The sequence below is a fragment of the Ovis aries genome, chromosome 19, assembly GCF_016772045.2.
Source record: "Ovis aries strain OAR_USU_Benz2616 breed Rambouillet chromosome 19, ARS-UI_Ramb_v3.0, whole genome shotgun sequence".
NCBI classification, from domain to species: Eukaryota; Metazoa; Chordata; class Mammalia; order Artiodactyla; family Bovidae; genus Ovis; species Ovis aries.
Window position 1 is genome coordinate 628,767 of NC_056072.1, and position 15,020 is coordinate 643,786.

The following is a 15,020-nucleotide window of genomic DNA, read 5'->3' on the forward strand; positions in this document are numbered from 1 at the left end:
TGAGCCAATGAACAACAACAAAACCTGGGATACAGCCAGAGAGCGCCTTGAGATGCAAGCCCCAGCTGAAGTTTGAGGACACTTGGTTTTCGCTCCATGCATGCCTTCTCTCAGTAATGTGTCTGCTATGTACCAGGGTCCTGTGTGAGAGGCCCTATGGCAGCTGGGCTCCTAAAACAGATGTCTAAACACATGGAGAATTGTAAGCCAATGTTCTGGAAACAAAGCATGCAACTTCTGATGGCAGAGAAGTTGGGGAAAGCTGCATGGCTTCTGTCTGGGTCTCAGAGAAGAGGGCCCTCCTTATGTTTCAGGGGCAGGGCCCTAAGAATGGACCTGGTGAGAGAGGGATGATGGGGAGCTGGTGTTGGGGGGAAGTTTGGGGGGAGAGATAGGAGGTTGGGAGGAGGGAGCTGGGCATGAAGTGAATGGAGGGCTGTTCTCCAAGCTGACTCCACTTGACTTTGGAGGATTTGGGGTTCCTTAGCATAGCACAGAGGTTTTGGCAGAGAATGCTTTTGGAAGTCAGCTCTAAAATCTTAAGTAATCCTTACCTGATGCTGCTGCTGCTGCTAAATCGCTTCAGTCGTGTCCGACTCTGTGTGACCCCATAGACAGCAGCCCACCAGGCTCCCCCATCCCTGGGATTTTCCAGGCAAGAATACTGGAGTGGGTTGCCATTTCCTTCTCCAATGCATGAAAGTGAAAAGTGAAAGCAAAGTCGCTCAGTCGTGTCCGACTCTTTATGACCCATGGTAGTCTAATGTAGGCCCCAGGATTAGGAAAGGTGTAGAGTTGGAAAGCATGCTGCAACAGAGTGCAGTCTGGCAGGTAAGTGCTGCCTGCTGTGGGGCTCCTGCAGAGTTGGGGCATGCGGGCCCAGGGAGGCTCTGCTGCTGCCCAAGACCTGAAAACCGCTGGGGAGGAGGGCAGGAAGAGACTGAAAAAACAAATTGAACTGAAGAAGCCAGATTACTTTTAATGATAGAAAAGACACAAACTTCCTCTCTTAATCCCAGGAATGCTCCCCATACCTGCTCAGTAATGAAAGAGAACTTCGAGAATTTCTTTTCTTACCTTGACACCCCTTTCCTCTTTGTTACCAGAAACTCATTCCCCTACCCCTCTCTTCTCAGACTGCTGTTTCAGTAAGGAACAAGTGTGATGATGACTGCTCCAGGAGCCAGGAGTGGGTCTCCTGCCTCATGACTGTTCTTACTTGCTTGCACCTACTTGCTCTCCAGCAGTCCACACTGTGAGGTGCATATCACTTATATTTGTCTAGAAAAACAATGTATTCCATTTGAATTGAACTAGGGTCTGCTGCATTGCAGGCAGATTCTTTACGAACTGAGGCATCAGGGAAGCCCATTCCATTTGACAGATAAGCCAAAACTATCACTTTGGGTTATCTCATGGAAGAGACCAAGATCTCTCATGGCTTCTGCGTGTCCAACACAGGGAGCCTGGACCTTTGGGAGTGAGCAGGGGTGTAAAACCTCATGCACAGTCACCTCCGTGTGCCTAGCATTTCTGCTCAGATATTTACAGTTGGACCCAGGGTTGAAGGTAGACTATCATGCAGTCTAGACGAAGTTGTCCATCTTAGATTCCAGCTTCTGACGTGGGAGTGGGGGCTTTGTTCTGCACTATTTGGATTTTTCCTGCTCCTCAGGACTGCACCCCTCTAACGCCTCCCCCATCTGCAGCTCATAGCTATCCTCCTCAGGCCTCTCGCCCACCCAGCTTTTCCTGCTGGGGCACCTATGCAGTTCCTTTCTACCCAGAAACATCTTCACTTCCCTTCAGTTTGTCTCCTTCCATCATTCAGAATTCAGCTCAGATGTTGCTTTGAAGGAAAAGAAGCTTTTGTGATCTCCCTTAGTCTGGAAGATACCCTCATTAAACCTCGTGTTGCACTGAACTGTACCCTTGAAATGATGAACGTGGCTGTGTGTTACATGCATTCCTCCCCCCAACCTATGATCCACCCTTCCTCTTCTTTCTTGGCACTATCAGAGTTGCAAATAAATGATTTTGTTAGTTTGTTGTTTACTGTCCTCCTGCCCTGTGACAGCTCACGTTCAGTGAGGGTGAGGCCCCACCTGTCTTACTCCTTATAACGCAAAGATTGGTCCTGGGAGCCTGGCAGATGCTTCGGAAGTTTTGTTGAATTAATAATGAATTAGACAAAAGGTTAGAAAACCACTATTTCAGTCCTCTTCTGAATCATTTCCTGTCTGGCCCCGATCTTTGTTCCTTCTCAAGGTTCCAAGGTGTCTGATATATACTTATTGATTAATAGCTTTAACTCTTAATATCATGTTTATATTCTCAAAGGCTTTATTGTCTACTCTTTCCTTAAATTACATTCATACGTGGACAGGTGCCTTTGACCATGACATGGCCAGCTCTGCTGTGTGCGCATCCTTCACAAGAATGTGTGTGTTGTTTGAGGTTCTGGCAGGTTCTGTGTGTCCCATCATCATATCAGTTTAGAAATGGACAAGTTTCTCAGCTATGTCTGTGTGGAACATCAACTTGGCCCTGCTTCAAATGATTTCCCCTGTTGCTAGGAAAACCAGGTGAATGCTGAAGTGAGATGGGTAGTGCCATTCATCCATTTTTTATTGAATGCCAGTGATCCATTAGTCACTGAGAATCCTCAGATGATTTCGACAAACATCCGATCCTTCAAGGAGTCAGCTCTTGTCCATTAGACTGTGGAGTCACAATAAAAGGTCCAGCCATACTTAGAACCTAGAGATTTTAAAACAGCTTTTAAAATGAATTGTATTTTCTCTATTCCTATAGTTTCTCTAAAATTAAGATGTGCTCTAGAAAGGGCATTTTAGAAAATGTTTATAGATGTTCATATAATAATGGAGAGAAAACTGTTAGAAAGGATCCCATGCTTACTCTTCTTGCTTTAACAGTACAGAAAACTGCGGGGGCAGGGAGGAGGACAGTGAGAACCAGCAGTAGTCTTCAAGCAGGATTGAAAAGGCGTCTTCTGTTTTGACTAAATGTTGGGGTGAAGTCAGAGCCATGGACAGGGAAGAACTGTACCAACCCTTTGAGGTCAATAGCCATTTGGAGCTTTTGAGGCAAAATGTTCACTTTGAGAGCTTCTCCATGCTAGTGGCCTCCATCCAGGGGTCCCCAGAGCTCTGATGGCCAGGTGTCTCCCTGGTTCCTCCACTGGGACCACTGCCGGGGAGAGCGATTGGGTAGGACCAGCCAGGGGAGCCCTGCCATCTGCCTGGGCCTCTGCCCAGGCCTCACCCTGTGCTCTCGCCCAGGTTCCTCCTGATGATGGGTGTACTCTTCTGCTGTGGAGCCGGCTTCTTCATCCGAAGGCGCATGTACCCACCACCGCTGATTGAGGAGCCGGCATTCAACGTGTCCTACACCAGGCAGCCCCAAAACCCCACTCCAGGTCAGCCAAGCCCTCTGCCCTTGTCTGTCCTCCTTTCAGTTTACATGTCCTCTGTAAGCATTTGATAAGGGCGCCGCCATGGATTACACTGGAAGAAAAAATTCAGGCCACATTTATTCATTTAAGTTCTGATACATTTGTGCTAATAAGATATTCATTGTCTGTTGTATTATATGTCTGTCGCCTCATATTCTTACCTTATTATTGGTGTATCTTTTATGCACGTTTATGCAGTTCATGGGGGCTTCCCAGGTTTCAGTGGTGAAGAATCTGCCTGCAATACAAGAGACACAGTTGATACCAGCTAGATCCCTGGGTTGGGAAGGTCCCCTGCAGGAGGGAATAGCAGCCCACTCCAGTGTTCATATCTGGAGAATCCCATGGATGCAGGAGCCTCGTGGGCTACAGTCCTTGGGGTCACAAAGTCAGACACAACTGAGTATGCACACGTACATGCATATGTGGTTCATATATGCACATTATTTTCTCTTTTTTCTCAAAAATTGTTTCACATATAAATTTTTATATAGAAAGTGTAATAGTCTTACCATTCTTAATGCTTCTGAACTAAATATTAATCATGTTGTGAGTGTGTGTTAGTTGCTCAGTCATGTCTGACTCTGCAAACCCCATGGACTGTAGCCCACCAGACTCCGCTGACCGTGGAGTGTTCCAGGTAAGAATATTGGAGTCAATTTCTATGCCCTTCTCCATGGGATCTTCCTGACCCAGGAATCGAACCTGGGTCTCCTGCATTGCAGGCAGATTCTTTACTGTCTGAATCACCAGGGAAGCCCGTTAATCATGTTGCTAAATGATAATTAGCTTAGTCTGTCATTGCTGATCATTTGTTTTCTTTTGTTTTGCTTTTTATTCCTTCACTCAGTAAGCACGTACTGTGCATTTATTAGTAGTATCATGAGTACTTGTTAATTGTGCTGCTATAGATATTTTTGTACAAGTTACATTTGGCCTACTTATGGAACATTACCCAGAGTGGTGCCCCAACGTCAAAAAGAATTTGTGGTTTCTTAATTCTTATAAAACATTGCTTTAACTATCTAAACTCAAACATACTGTAGTGGGTGAATTCCAGTTTCCCTGGGGACGCAGGCCTGTTCCTTGTTTTGACATGACATTTGAGGAGGGGGTTTGTGAGGGGCTCTGCAAGGCCGGGGAGGCCATGCTCCTGGAGCTCCTGTCTTGGGCCCTGTGGTGGGCTGGGGGTTGCATGGCTTCCCTGGTGCCTTGAGGGTGGGGGGCAGGGTTTTATTCCTCACACACTGTAGAGGGAGTCAGAGTTCTAGGAGCAAGTTCTTCTTGGGTTTTTACAGAATTTCAGTCCTATAACACAAGTCATAATGTCTGCTGTACAGAGTGAGGCCTATAGTTAATAACGCTATCATATACTCACAAATTTGCTAAAAGTGGGGATCTTTTTTCCCCCATTGAAGGATGGTCGCTTGACAGCCTTGTACTAGTTTCTGTTTTACAGCAAAGTGAATCAGCCATATGTATACACATACCCTCTCCCTTCTGGATTTCCTGTCCATCTAGGTGAGCACAGAGCCTCCTCTAGAGTTCCGTTCCATGCATAGCGGTGTCAGTCCCAGTCTCCCAGTCCAGCCCACATCCCACCTCCCCTCTTGGTATCCATAGGTTTATGGCATATATTGGGGTGATGGCTTCACAGTGTATTATTTCTAAAGTCATCAAGTTGTAGACATTAAATATGTTCACCTTTTTGTATGTCAATCAAACCTCAAAGGAAAAAGAAGTTGGAGACTGAGCGTGACATGAGCTCTCTCTCTCTCTCTCTGCTTTAGACAGAGATATGAGGATGGTCATTTGTTGATCTCTTCTTTTATAGTTTTATTCCACCAGATACTCTCTGGGATTTAGAAAAAATCATCTTTATGATTGTTTAAAATGTTACTAAAAATCTGAATATGTATTTTTCACAACTGTTCAGAGGTTGTTGTACCTTAAACTTTCTCTCAAGGTTAGTACCACTTTTCATGCATAAGTGGATTATTCTTTCCTATTTGGAAATGTTTGTATAGCTTCAGATCTGCTCCAACATACGGCAAAGTGAAAAGTTTCACTTAAAATGAGAGGCCAAACCTAAAGTTTGTCAGGATTAATCTGACTTTTGAGTGCTTTGATTTTTTTTTTTCAAGAAGCAGACAATAGATCAGAGAAGTGGGTAAAAGACTAATGAATTTCCTCTTTCTTCTACCTTCATAACATGGATTTTTAGTGTCCCATGTGGCCAGAGATGCAAGGTGCTGTGTGTGCTTGGCCCATGGTGTCAGGCCTGGGCTGGTCTAGGGCGCACAGCTCCTGCTGAATGTCCTCAGCCTTTCAGTGTTTCCAAACACAGAGGCCCTGCAGCCTCTGTCACCCTGTCTCCTCAGCCCCACCTCTTTTCTGCATTGCAGTGCACACGTCTTTCTGACTGGAGTCCTCGGTCCCCCTATAATAAATATGTCATCAACCTTACAAGTCTTCCTTCATTCAGACTCTTACCTCACCCCAGAGCAATGCCTACTAAAAATTTTCCAGTCACTAGTCTCTGCCAGTTCTTCTCTGTCTTCCACGTTGCCACTAGAAAGTTCTTTGGGGACAAAAGAAGCACATAGGTCATGTTATTCTCCTGCTTAAGATAGTGCATGGCCTTCTCTTTTCTCCACATCCTTGTCAACAAGTGTTGACACTTGTTATTTCTTATCTTTGGTAACAGCCACTCTGACAAGTGTGAGGTGATAGCTCATTATGGTTTTATTTGCATTCCTTGGTGGTCAGTGGTGTTGAGCTCCTTTTCATGTACCTATTGGCCATCTAGATATCCTCTTTGGGAAAATGTCTATTCAGAGCCTCTGCCTATTTTTAATCAGGTTGTTTGGTTTTTGTTGTTGAGTTGTAAGAATTCTTTATATCCTGAATATTAACCCTTATCAGATACATGATTTGCAAATATTTCTCCCATTCATAAGGTTGCCTTTTTGTTTTGACAGTGGTTTCCTTCACCATGCATTTGTGTGTCTTTTCTTTGGTTTTCCTTGCCTGAGGAGACATGTCCAAAAAGATAGTGCTAAGACTGATGACAAAGAGCTTACTGTCCGTATTTTCTTCTAGAAATTTTATGTTTTCAGGTCTTACAATCGAGTCTTTAATCCATTTGAGTAAATTTTGTGTGTGGTATATGATAGTGGTCTAGTGTGATTCTTTTGCATGTGGCTGTTTAGTTTTCCCAACTCCATTTGTTGAAGAGACTATCCTTTCTTCATTGCATGTTTTTCATCTTTTTTTGGTAAATTAATTGTTTATGTCTGTGTGAGTTTATATCTGAGCTCTTAATTCCATTCCATTGATCTCTGTGTGTGTCTTTCTGCTAGTACCATGCTCTTTGGATTCTTATAGCTTTGTAGTATCATTTGAAATCAGGGGGTGTGTGATTGCATTGAATCTGTGGATTGCTTTAGGTAATATGGACATTTTAACAGTGTTAATTCTTCTAATCCATGAGTATGGAATATCTTTCAGTTTCTTTGTGTTGTCTTCAATTTCGTTCATCAGTGTCTTACATAGGCCTTTTACTTCCTTGTTTAAGTTTATTCTGAGGTATTCTCTCTATTGTAGTTATAAACGGGAGTGTTTTCTTAGTTTCTCTTTCTGCTAGCTCATTGTTAGTGTATAGAAACAACAATGATGCTTGTGTATTGATTTTGTACCCTGCCACTTTACTGTGTTTGTTATCTCTAATATTTTTTGTTGGAGTCCTTAGGGTTTCCTGTATCATGGTGAGTTTTAACCTCTGTGTATACTTTGGGCTCCCCAGTGGGCTGAGTCCTGAGTGCCAGGACTCACTTCTCAGGCACCAAGGTGATTTACATCTGCCAGCTGAGTGAACGGTCAGCCTGGGGCAGGGATTTTCCACGGCCACATTTGGAGCCTCAGTCAATCCATGTTTACTTCCCACTTGCTCGGGTGCTGCAGCTGCCTGGGACACAGACTGCAGCCTGGGTTCCAGCCCTCACTCACCCCGCTGTGCTCTAGGCTTCGCACAACCATGTGTGGAACACTGTGTCATTGCACAAGTAACTGTACAGTCACTGACTGATGAGAGGTATGTAGAGAAAGTTCAGGATGCTGGCAAGCCAAGTAAATGGGAAGCACAATCTGTTGTATGGTGGAAGGAACTGAAGAGTTTGTAAGTATTTTTAAGTGGAAGTAAGGCAGGAGGGGCTGGAGACTGAGGAGCAGCCAGCAAGGGTCCTGTACCTTCCTTTGCTGCCAGCATTTACATGTCTGCCCAGTGAGACCTCTGAGCTGCAGAGTCCAGGTGGCTCTAGTCAGTCCCATAACTTCAGCATCAAGGGCTGGTGCTTTTGTAGGCAAGGCGGATGTAGGCCTCTAATGCAGCAGAGATGCCACATCAGCAATCCTGACTCTCCCTGGGGAGACTGGGGGTCACGATCAGGGGTCCAGCAGAGGGTCTCCCACTTCTCTGGTAGTTCAGTTTGGCCTGATTCTACCCTGCAGTTTGGGGCCTTCAGAGAAACGGGGACTGTTAATTCTCCTCCACTGCCATCTCATAATGCAGCCACCTGTGGGGGCTGTGGAAGGATCCCCACCTTTGGTGGGAGGTGCTGGTGTGGGAGTCTCCAGGGATCTACCATCCTTCTCCATGTGTACAGCATGAAATATTCAGTCCCAAAAGTACCAGAGCATCATAGGAAGGCTCGTTTTGTTCCATGGAAGTATACAGTTCCCATACTTTACCGCCAGATCCAGGGCTGTGTCCTTAGTTAATAGTGGGGTGTGTGGGAAGAATTTACTTTGATTTTTTACAATCAATGATAATGATGAAAAAATAGGATGTGTTAGTTTCTCATGGGGCCTGAAGACCCACCTCTTCCCGTGGGTGGGGTTCAGCTGTGCGCTTTGGTGGGGTGGGGGGTGGTAAGGGCAGGCCGTGGGGACAGGCTGGGAAGGCAGCCTTGCACTGATGGGTGCGCTGACTGCACGAGGTAGGCGCTCGGGCCCTGGAGGAGCCTGGCGGGTGTGGAGGGAGATGGGATCAGCAGAGCACGGGGCACACCTGCCCATCCGCCAGCTGTTCTGTTTTCCCTCCGCTGCTGATCTAGGGGAGGGGAGGTGGATTCTGGTGGGTTGTGCTTATTCATGAAGAAGAAAAGGCAAGTTTTCTTCTTCTTCTTCTTCTTCTTCTTTGTTTTTAAGAATAAACAGTCAATTCTGTTGGGCTCAGCATAGGAATCCATGGGTCTTGAGGACCTCTTTGAATTTGTCAACTTTCTTCTCTAATCATCTCACTTATTGAGAAAGGCTTGGGAATACCCAGGGATTATCGCCCAGAGAATTTCTCCCTTAAGTCAGTTCAGTCACTCAGTTGTATCCGACTCTTTGCAACCCCATGGACTGCAGCATGCCAGGCCTCCCTGTCCGTCATCAACTCCTGGACCTTATTCAAACTCATGTCCATCGAGTTAGTGATGCCATCCAACCATCTCATCCTCTATCGTCCCCTTCTCCTCCTGCCTTCAATCTTTCCCAGCGTCAGGGTCTTTTCCAGTGAGTCAGTTCTTTGCATTAGGTGGCCAAAGTATTGGAGTTTCAGCTTCAGCATCAGTCCTTCCAATGAATATTCAGGACTGATTTCCTTTAGGATGGACTGGTTGGATCTCCAGGCAGTCCAAGAGACTCTCAAGAGTCTTCTCCAACACCACAGCAATACCACAGCAACACCACAACAACTCTGCCTTAAGGGTTGTGTTCAAAAGGCAAGTTTTAAAGAACCAGTACTCTTGCCCTGGAGGGCTGCAGGAGGGCGCACTCATGTCCTGTGTGCAGAGGGGCAGGCTGTAGTGTTTTGGCAGGGCTAGCTCCCCAGCCCAACAAGGCCGAGTACAGAAGAGCAGAGACCTGGATGTGATCAAGATGCTCAAAACTGGGGTGGGGCATGGCAGCTTCGTGGGTCTATGGCACTGCTGTGTGCTGGAATAGGACTAGGGGGAAAGAAGCTGGCTAACTAGGTATGAAAGCTGAGGTGATGAGTTGGGGCTTCAAGACCACCCAGAAACCAAAAGAAACAAAGGTTGAAGCTGTTGGTCAAAGGTAGAGGCCTGCATCCAGCTCACTAGGGCCTTTGCCAGCATAGAGAGCAGAGGCATGCAGTAAAGCTGGTCTGGGGACCAGGGAGAGGCAGCTGGATCAGGGGCACCAGGACTGAGGTCTGTTGGGCCTAGGGTGAGCGCTGTCTCTTCTGAGCCTCTGTGCCTTGTCTGCAAAAGGAAATTGCATAAAGAAAAGCAGTCCCAGTTATTGTCTTATGTCCAGAGGTGGCCAGAGTGTGCCTGGAGATGGTTAGAGATCCGTAAGAGGCTTAGCCTCCCGCCTCCCATGCCCCTGGCAGGGTCCTGGATATGCCCTTCTGAGTACTGAGGAAAGGTGGACTTTGTTCATTCAGAAAACACTGGCTGACTGGCAGTGCCATACGCAGCCTAGTGGCCATGGGTAACTATATTTGAAAGCTGGTAAGAGAGTAGATCTTAAAAGTTCTCATCACAAGGGAAAAAAAATGTCTAACTATGAGGTGATGGGTGATAACTCATTTGTGGTAATCACAATGTACATGATTACCAAATCATTATGCCATACAGTGTTATATGTCAGTGATACTTCAATAAAACTGGAGAACGTTTACAACAGTGGGAAGAATGTAAAACCTTAAGCCGAACTGTGGGCCCAGAGGTGAGTAGTGCTGGATTTCAGGGTGATCAGAGCAGGGGCTGAACTTGTGCACTTGAGACTGAATGTGGGGAGAGGGTTTGGGGCCACAAAGAAAAAGATGATGATGTTATGGTCCCTCTTCTTTATGGCATATTACGTGGCACTCAAATTGATAGTCAAGATGAGGGCCGTGGAACTGCAGCAGGACAAGCATGAAGCTGTATTTAGGGACGAGGGTGGGCCCTCTGTCACAGAGTGGTTCCTTGTGTGATGACACAGCTGCATGGAGACTGGAGAGAACGGTTGGTAATGACATCTGTGATGCTAACATGGTTTAGCAGTGTTAACTGTCCTTAACAGTGGTTTCCTTTCATATGACTGGTACTGATTTTTAAAATACTTAGAAGTAGATGGAGTATCCCCATTGGGAGATACTTTCTTTCCTTTCCATTAGTGAGTTTGTTGATGGTTTTCCGACTGTTCTGGTGCCCCAATCCTGTACTAAATCGGTCAACCTGCAGTCACGGTGCGTGTGTGCATGCTAAGTCACTTCAGTCGTGTACGACTCTTTGCAACCTACGGACTGTAGCCCACCAGGCTCCTCTGTCCTTGGGATTCTCTAGGCAAGTGATGGTAGTGGCCTGAATAAATGATGCAAAATGAAGAAGAATGGAAATAGTAGGAAGTATGTTTTGACAGTTTTTTACCCTCCAAATCAAAGCTGAAACACACACAGGGCTGCTTCAGTTGTAAAGACAAGCTGTGTGTGCCTTTTTTGTGGGATGTGAGGGCCCCAGTGTTCATCTTTGTGTTGGCAGAATTTCAGCTATATAATCTCTGCAAATCCTGACAGGTCAGCCTGAAGGACCAGGTACCTAATACAGAGATAGCTTTCAACTCCTTTCTTCCCCTCCTCCCAAAGAAGCAGTAAAAGAAGGGAATCTTTGTGATCGCTGATCCTTGCAGGAGAAAATGCGAAGGGTCAGGGCTTCCTGCTCCTTTCCTTGGACTGACCAGTATGACTAGTCTTTTGTGTATCTTCCAAGGAATAATCCATCATTGTCCTAACATATATATGAAAAAGAACATATTTTTAATACTGATAAAAATAACTTTGGATAATGAGGCTATAACTTGAGTCATATATTGGATAACATCAAAGTATATAAAACAAAAACTCAAGAAATAGGGAAGTATGATGGAAACTGTCAAGTGTCAATGCATTATTATTAATCCGCTCAAAATACAAAAATAAATGGGTATTCAAAAGAATTTATCAAATTGTCCACAACAAAGAAAATCTGAAAAGTCTGCAAGAGCAGACGCAACAGACCTTGGCATCTGGACTAGGACAGTCTGGGGGCCATTTCTAACCTGTACCTGTGGCACATCTGGGAAGTAACTCCTTTCTGCAAAGCCTGCAGCATCTGAACCGTGAGGCTGAGCTCTTACGCGACTGTCTAGGCTGGTTGCCTGTGAAATGATGCTTAGCGCAGGGCCTGAAACCTGAGTGAATGGCAGTGGTTGCTGCTACTAATATTACTAAAACTTATAGTTTTAAGGAATCTATTCAACATAAATGAGCAAATTAATAATCTTCTAATCCACTTGGAAATAAAAGAATACTCCCCTAAATTACTCCTTGAGCAAATGAAGTGTAGGATGAGGGAAGACCCTGAAGTCCTGACCTGCTCCCACACCCTCACTCCAGACCTCCCGCGCCACCTTCCTATCAGGGTGAACCACCGTGAACCGCAGCTCCACGGCTTCTCGAAGGCCTTCTCAGGTTTCCGCCAGCTCTGCCTCCAGAGCTGCACCTCTGATGAAGATGATCAGGAGACCTCCTAACTAGTCATCCTGGTTCCCCAGCTTCTGCTTCAGTCTACGGATTTCCCGAAGAGCAACCAGAGCGAAAACAGAAGTCAGAGCGCAGTTCACAACCAGAAGTCCTCACAGTGGCCACAGGCCATTTCTAACTGAGCGTTTCGCCTCCGCCTGCTCCATCCTCACCTACGTCTCCTGCTGTCCGTCCTCCTGGCCCTCGTTCCACTCTCGCTGCTCGTGGACTTTGAGATTTTCCTCAGAACTCCCAGACTGCCATGCTGATGCCTTCACACTGTGATTCCTTCTGCGTTTGCGCCTTCCTCCCCCTGTACGCATGCTGCTTCTCCATCGCCTGCTCCCCTGTGCATATAGCAGCTCCTCCAACCCCTTCTTCCCCACACATCGGCTCAAGTTTGGCTCCTTCATTTATTTCTAGCTCTTTCACCTCCCAAAGACCTTCCCTTTGCAAACAGGGAAAAATTGTACTATTTTCTCTTTTTATCCCCACTTTATTTTTATCTTTAGCACTGTCATCAGTAACATACTACATACTTTTGTTTTTATCTTTTTTATTTCTCTTAACTGCAAGTGCCATAAGGATTTGAGAATTTCTATTTTCATCATTGCTGTGTCCTAGGTGTTCATAACAGTGCTGGCAAATAGTAAAAATTCAGCGTTTGTTGAATTATCAATGTGAATTAAGTATTAATGTAATTAACAAGTGAATTAAGTATCAATGAAAAATTAATACAGAAACATATGCAGTGTAAGTAAGCTAGCATTCAAACTTTAAGTCATGGCCTTATTCTTTGTTAAAAGTTTAAAATAAGAAAGTGAGTTAGCTGAGCCCCTTCTTAAAAGAGGTTCTGAAATTAATAAAGTCACAAAAAGCAGTAAGACATACATAATAAAAACTGTAAGTTAATCAGAGCAAAGAGAAAAATTGATTCGCAGATCTCAAAGTTAGTGCTTTGTAAAACGCAATAAAAGTAAATGGTATTGCCAATATATATCCAGAAAAAAACTATAATTGTAAAATATACATGTACCCTATGTTCACAGGAGCACTATTTACAATAGCTAAGACATGGAAACAACCTAAATGTCCACTGACAGATGAATGGATAAAGATGTTGTACATATATATACTGCTACTCTACCATAAAAAGAATGAAATAATGTCATTTTCGCCACATTGATGGACTTCTCATACTAAGTGAAGTAAGTCAGAAAGAAAAAGACATACATCCCATGATATCACTTGTATGTAGAATCTAAAATAGAACACAAGCGAAGTTATCTACAAAATAGAAACCGGCTCAGAGACAGAGAACAGACTTGTGGTTCCCAAGGGGGAAGTGAATGGGGAAGGGATGGAGTGCGGCTTTGGAACTTCTAGATGCAAGCTATTATAAATAGAATGGATAAGCCACCGGGTGCTACTGTATAGCACAGGGAACTATATTCAATATTCTGTAATATACTGTAATGGAAAAGGATATGAAAATAATGCAAAACCTTGCTGTAGAGCAGAAATTAACACTACATTTTAAATCAACTATATAGCCATAAAATAAATTTTAAAAAGTAAATGACAATACCGTTCCCACCCCAATAAATCTAACTGGTAAAACTAGATACAGAAAATATGAAATGATAACTGAAAACATTACATATCCATAGGAGATTAAAAATGATGAAGAAGTATACCTGAAATGGAAAATTTTGGTGAGATAAGAAATGTACATTACCAAAGATGCATTAGAATATTGAAAATTTAAGTGGTCCAAAAAGCAAGCAAGAGTTTGAGGAAGTTTGCAGAGTTAACTTTCAGCTCCAAGTTCATATGGTATCTTTGAAACTTTCTAAGAAACAGCTTATTTGAGTGCTTATGAATTACTGCAAGTATAGAGAATTATAGAAATGTAGAAAAAATATATAAATTATATAAAAAACAAAACAATTTGTTTTGTACAGCTACTGTAACTTGGAAGTGAACACCAAAATAAAATTCTTTTGAATCATGTTTAATGAGCATAAATACAAAAATCTTGAGAGACTGAATTAAACAGTGTGTCAAAGAAGTAAACTACCATATCCAATCATCAGTCTACCACAGAGCAAGCTGTTAACACTGCAAGTTACATCAAAAAGCAATGATTGGCAGAGAATTCTGGGGAGAAGGTGGAATCAGAAGCACCAGAATTCTTTTCCCTCACCTAGACAAAAATTGTACTGGCAGAATCTGTCTGATGTAACTATTTTGGTAATCAGAAGTCTGTTGAAGGCTTAGAACTTCCAGGGGAAGACTTAGAGGGTAAACTGAAGTTAATTTTGGTCATTATCAACTCTTGGCACAGTAGCAGCTACCTAACCCCTCACCCTAGGCCACAGGGGAGGCAGCTGTGCACGTGATCCTGGGGCAGCTTGTACGAGCCAGATGCGAAAAGGACCCTGTCCTCCAAATATCAGGGATCTGTGCTCTGGTTGCTGTTTGCTGCTCCTTATTAAAGAGAGGGCAGCCACTGTTGTACCGCCCCACATTGTTGCAAGCCCTTCTCCCTCCAGCTGAAGTGACCTCCAGGAGATGTGAATGCCTGGCGCCCTTCCCTATGCCCCTTGGTTTTTCACCTTTCCCCCTCTTGGGAGCCAGAAATTAAAGACTAAAACATTCAAAAACAACTTCATATGGAAAAAAAATTACTCAGTGACTACACATCCCCAGGGAAAGGCTCAGAAAAGACCAAAGAACACCTTGAATGTATATCTCAGGCTTTTCCTTTGCACAGAGACAGCCTACAATAACAGCAACAAGAACCCAAAGAGTAAGCAAAAACAGAAATGAAAAACAGCAAAGCACTGGGGAAGTGATTTCCAGAAGAATCTGATTTCCCGAGTTATCACACTGTTCAATTCAAATGTCCAGTGATCAAAAAATGCATAGTAAGAAAGGAAAATATGGTTCATCCAAAGTAAACAATCAAGTCAATAGACTGTCCCTGAA

At 44.2% G+C, this 15,020-nt stretch overlaps 1 protein-coding gene across 3 annotated transcripts in view; it reads left to right on the forward strand.

The window, feature by feature from the left end:
- VOPP1 (VOPP1 WW domain binding protein) overlaps positions 1–15,020 on the forward strand; it is a 167,808-nt gene that overhangs the window by 132,253 nt on the left and 20,535 nt on the right. For all 3 annotated transcript variants that reach the window (XM_027957924.2, XM_060402039.1, XM_060402040.1), the window contains one exon: positions 3,303–3,439. In XM_027957924.2, coding sequence (XP_027813725.1) covers positions 3,303–3,439 — 137 coding nt within the window. The remainder of the gene's footprint in view (positions 1–3,302; positions 3,440–15,020) is intronic.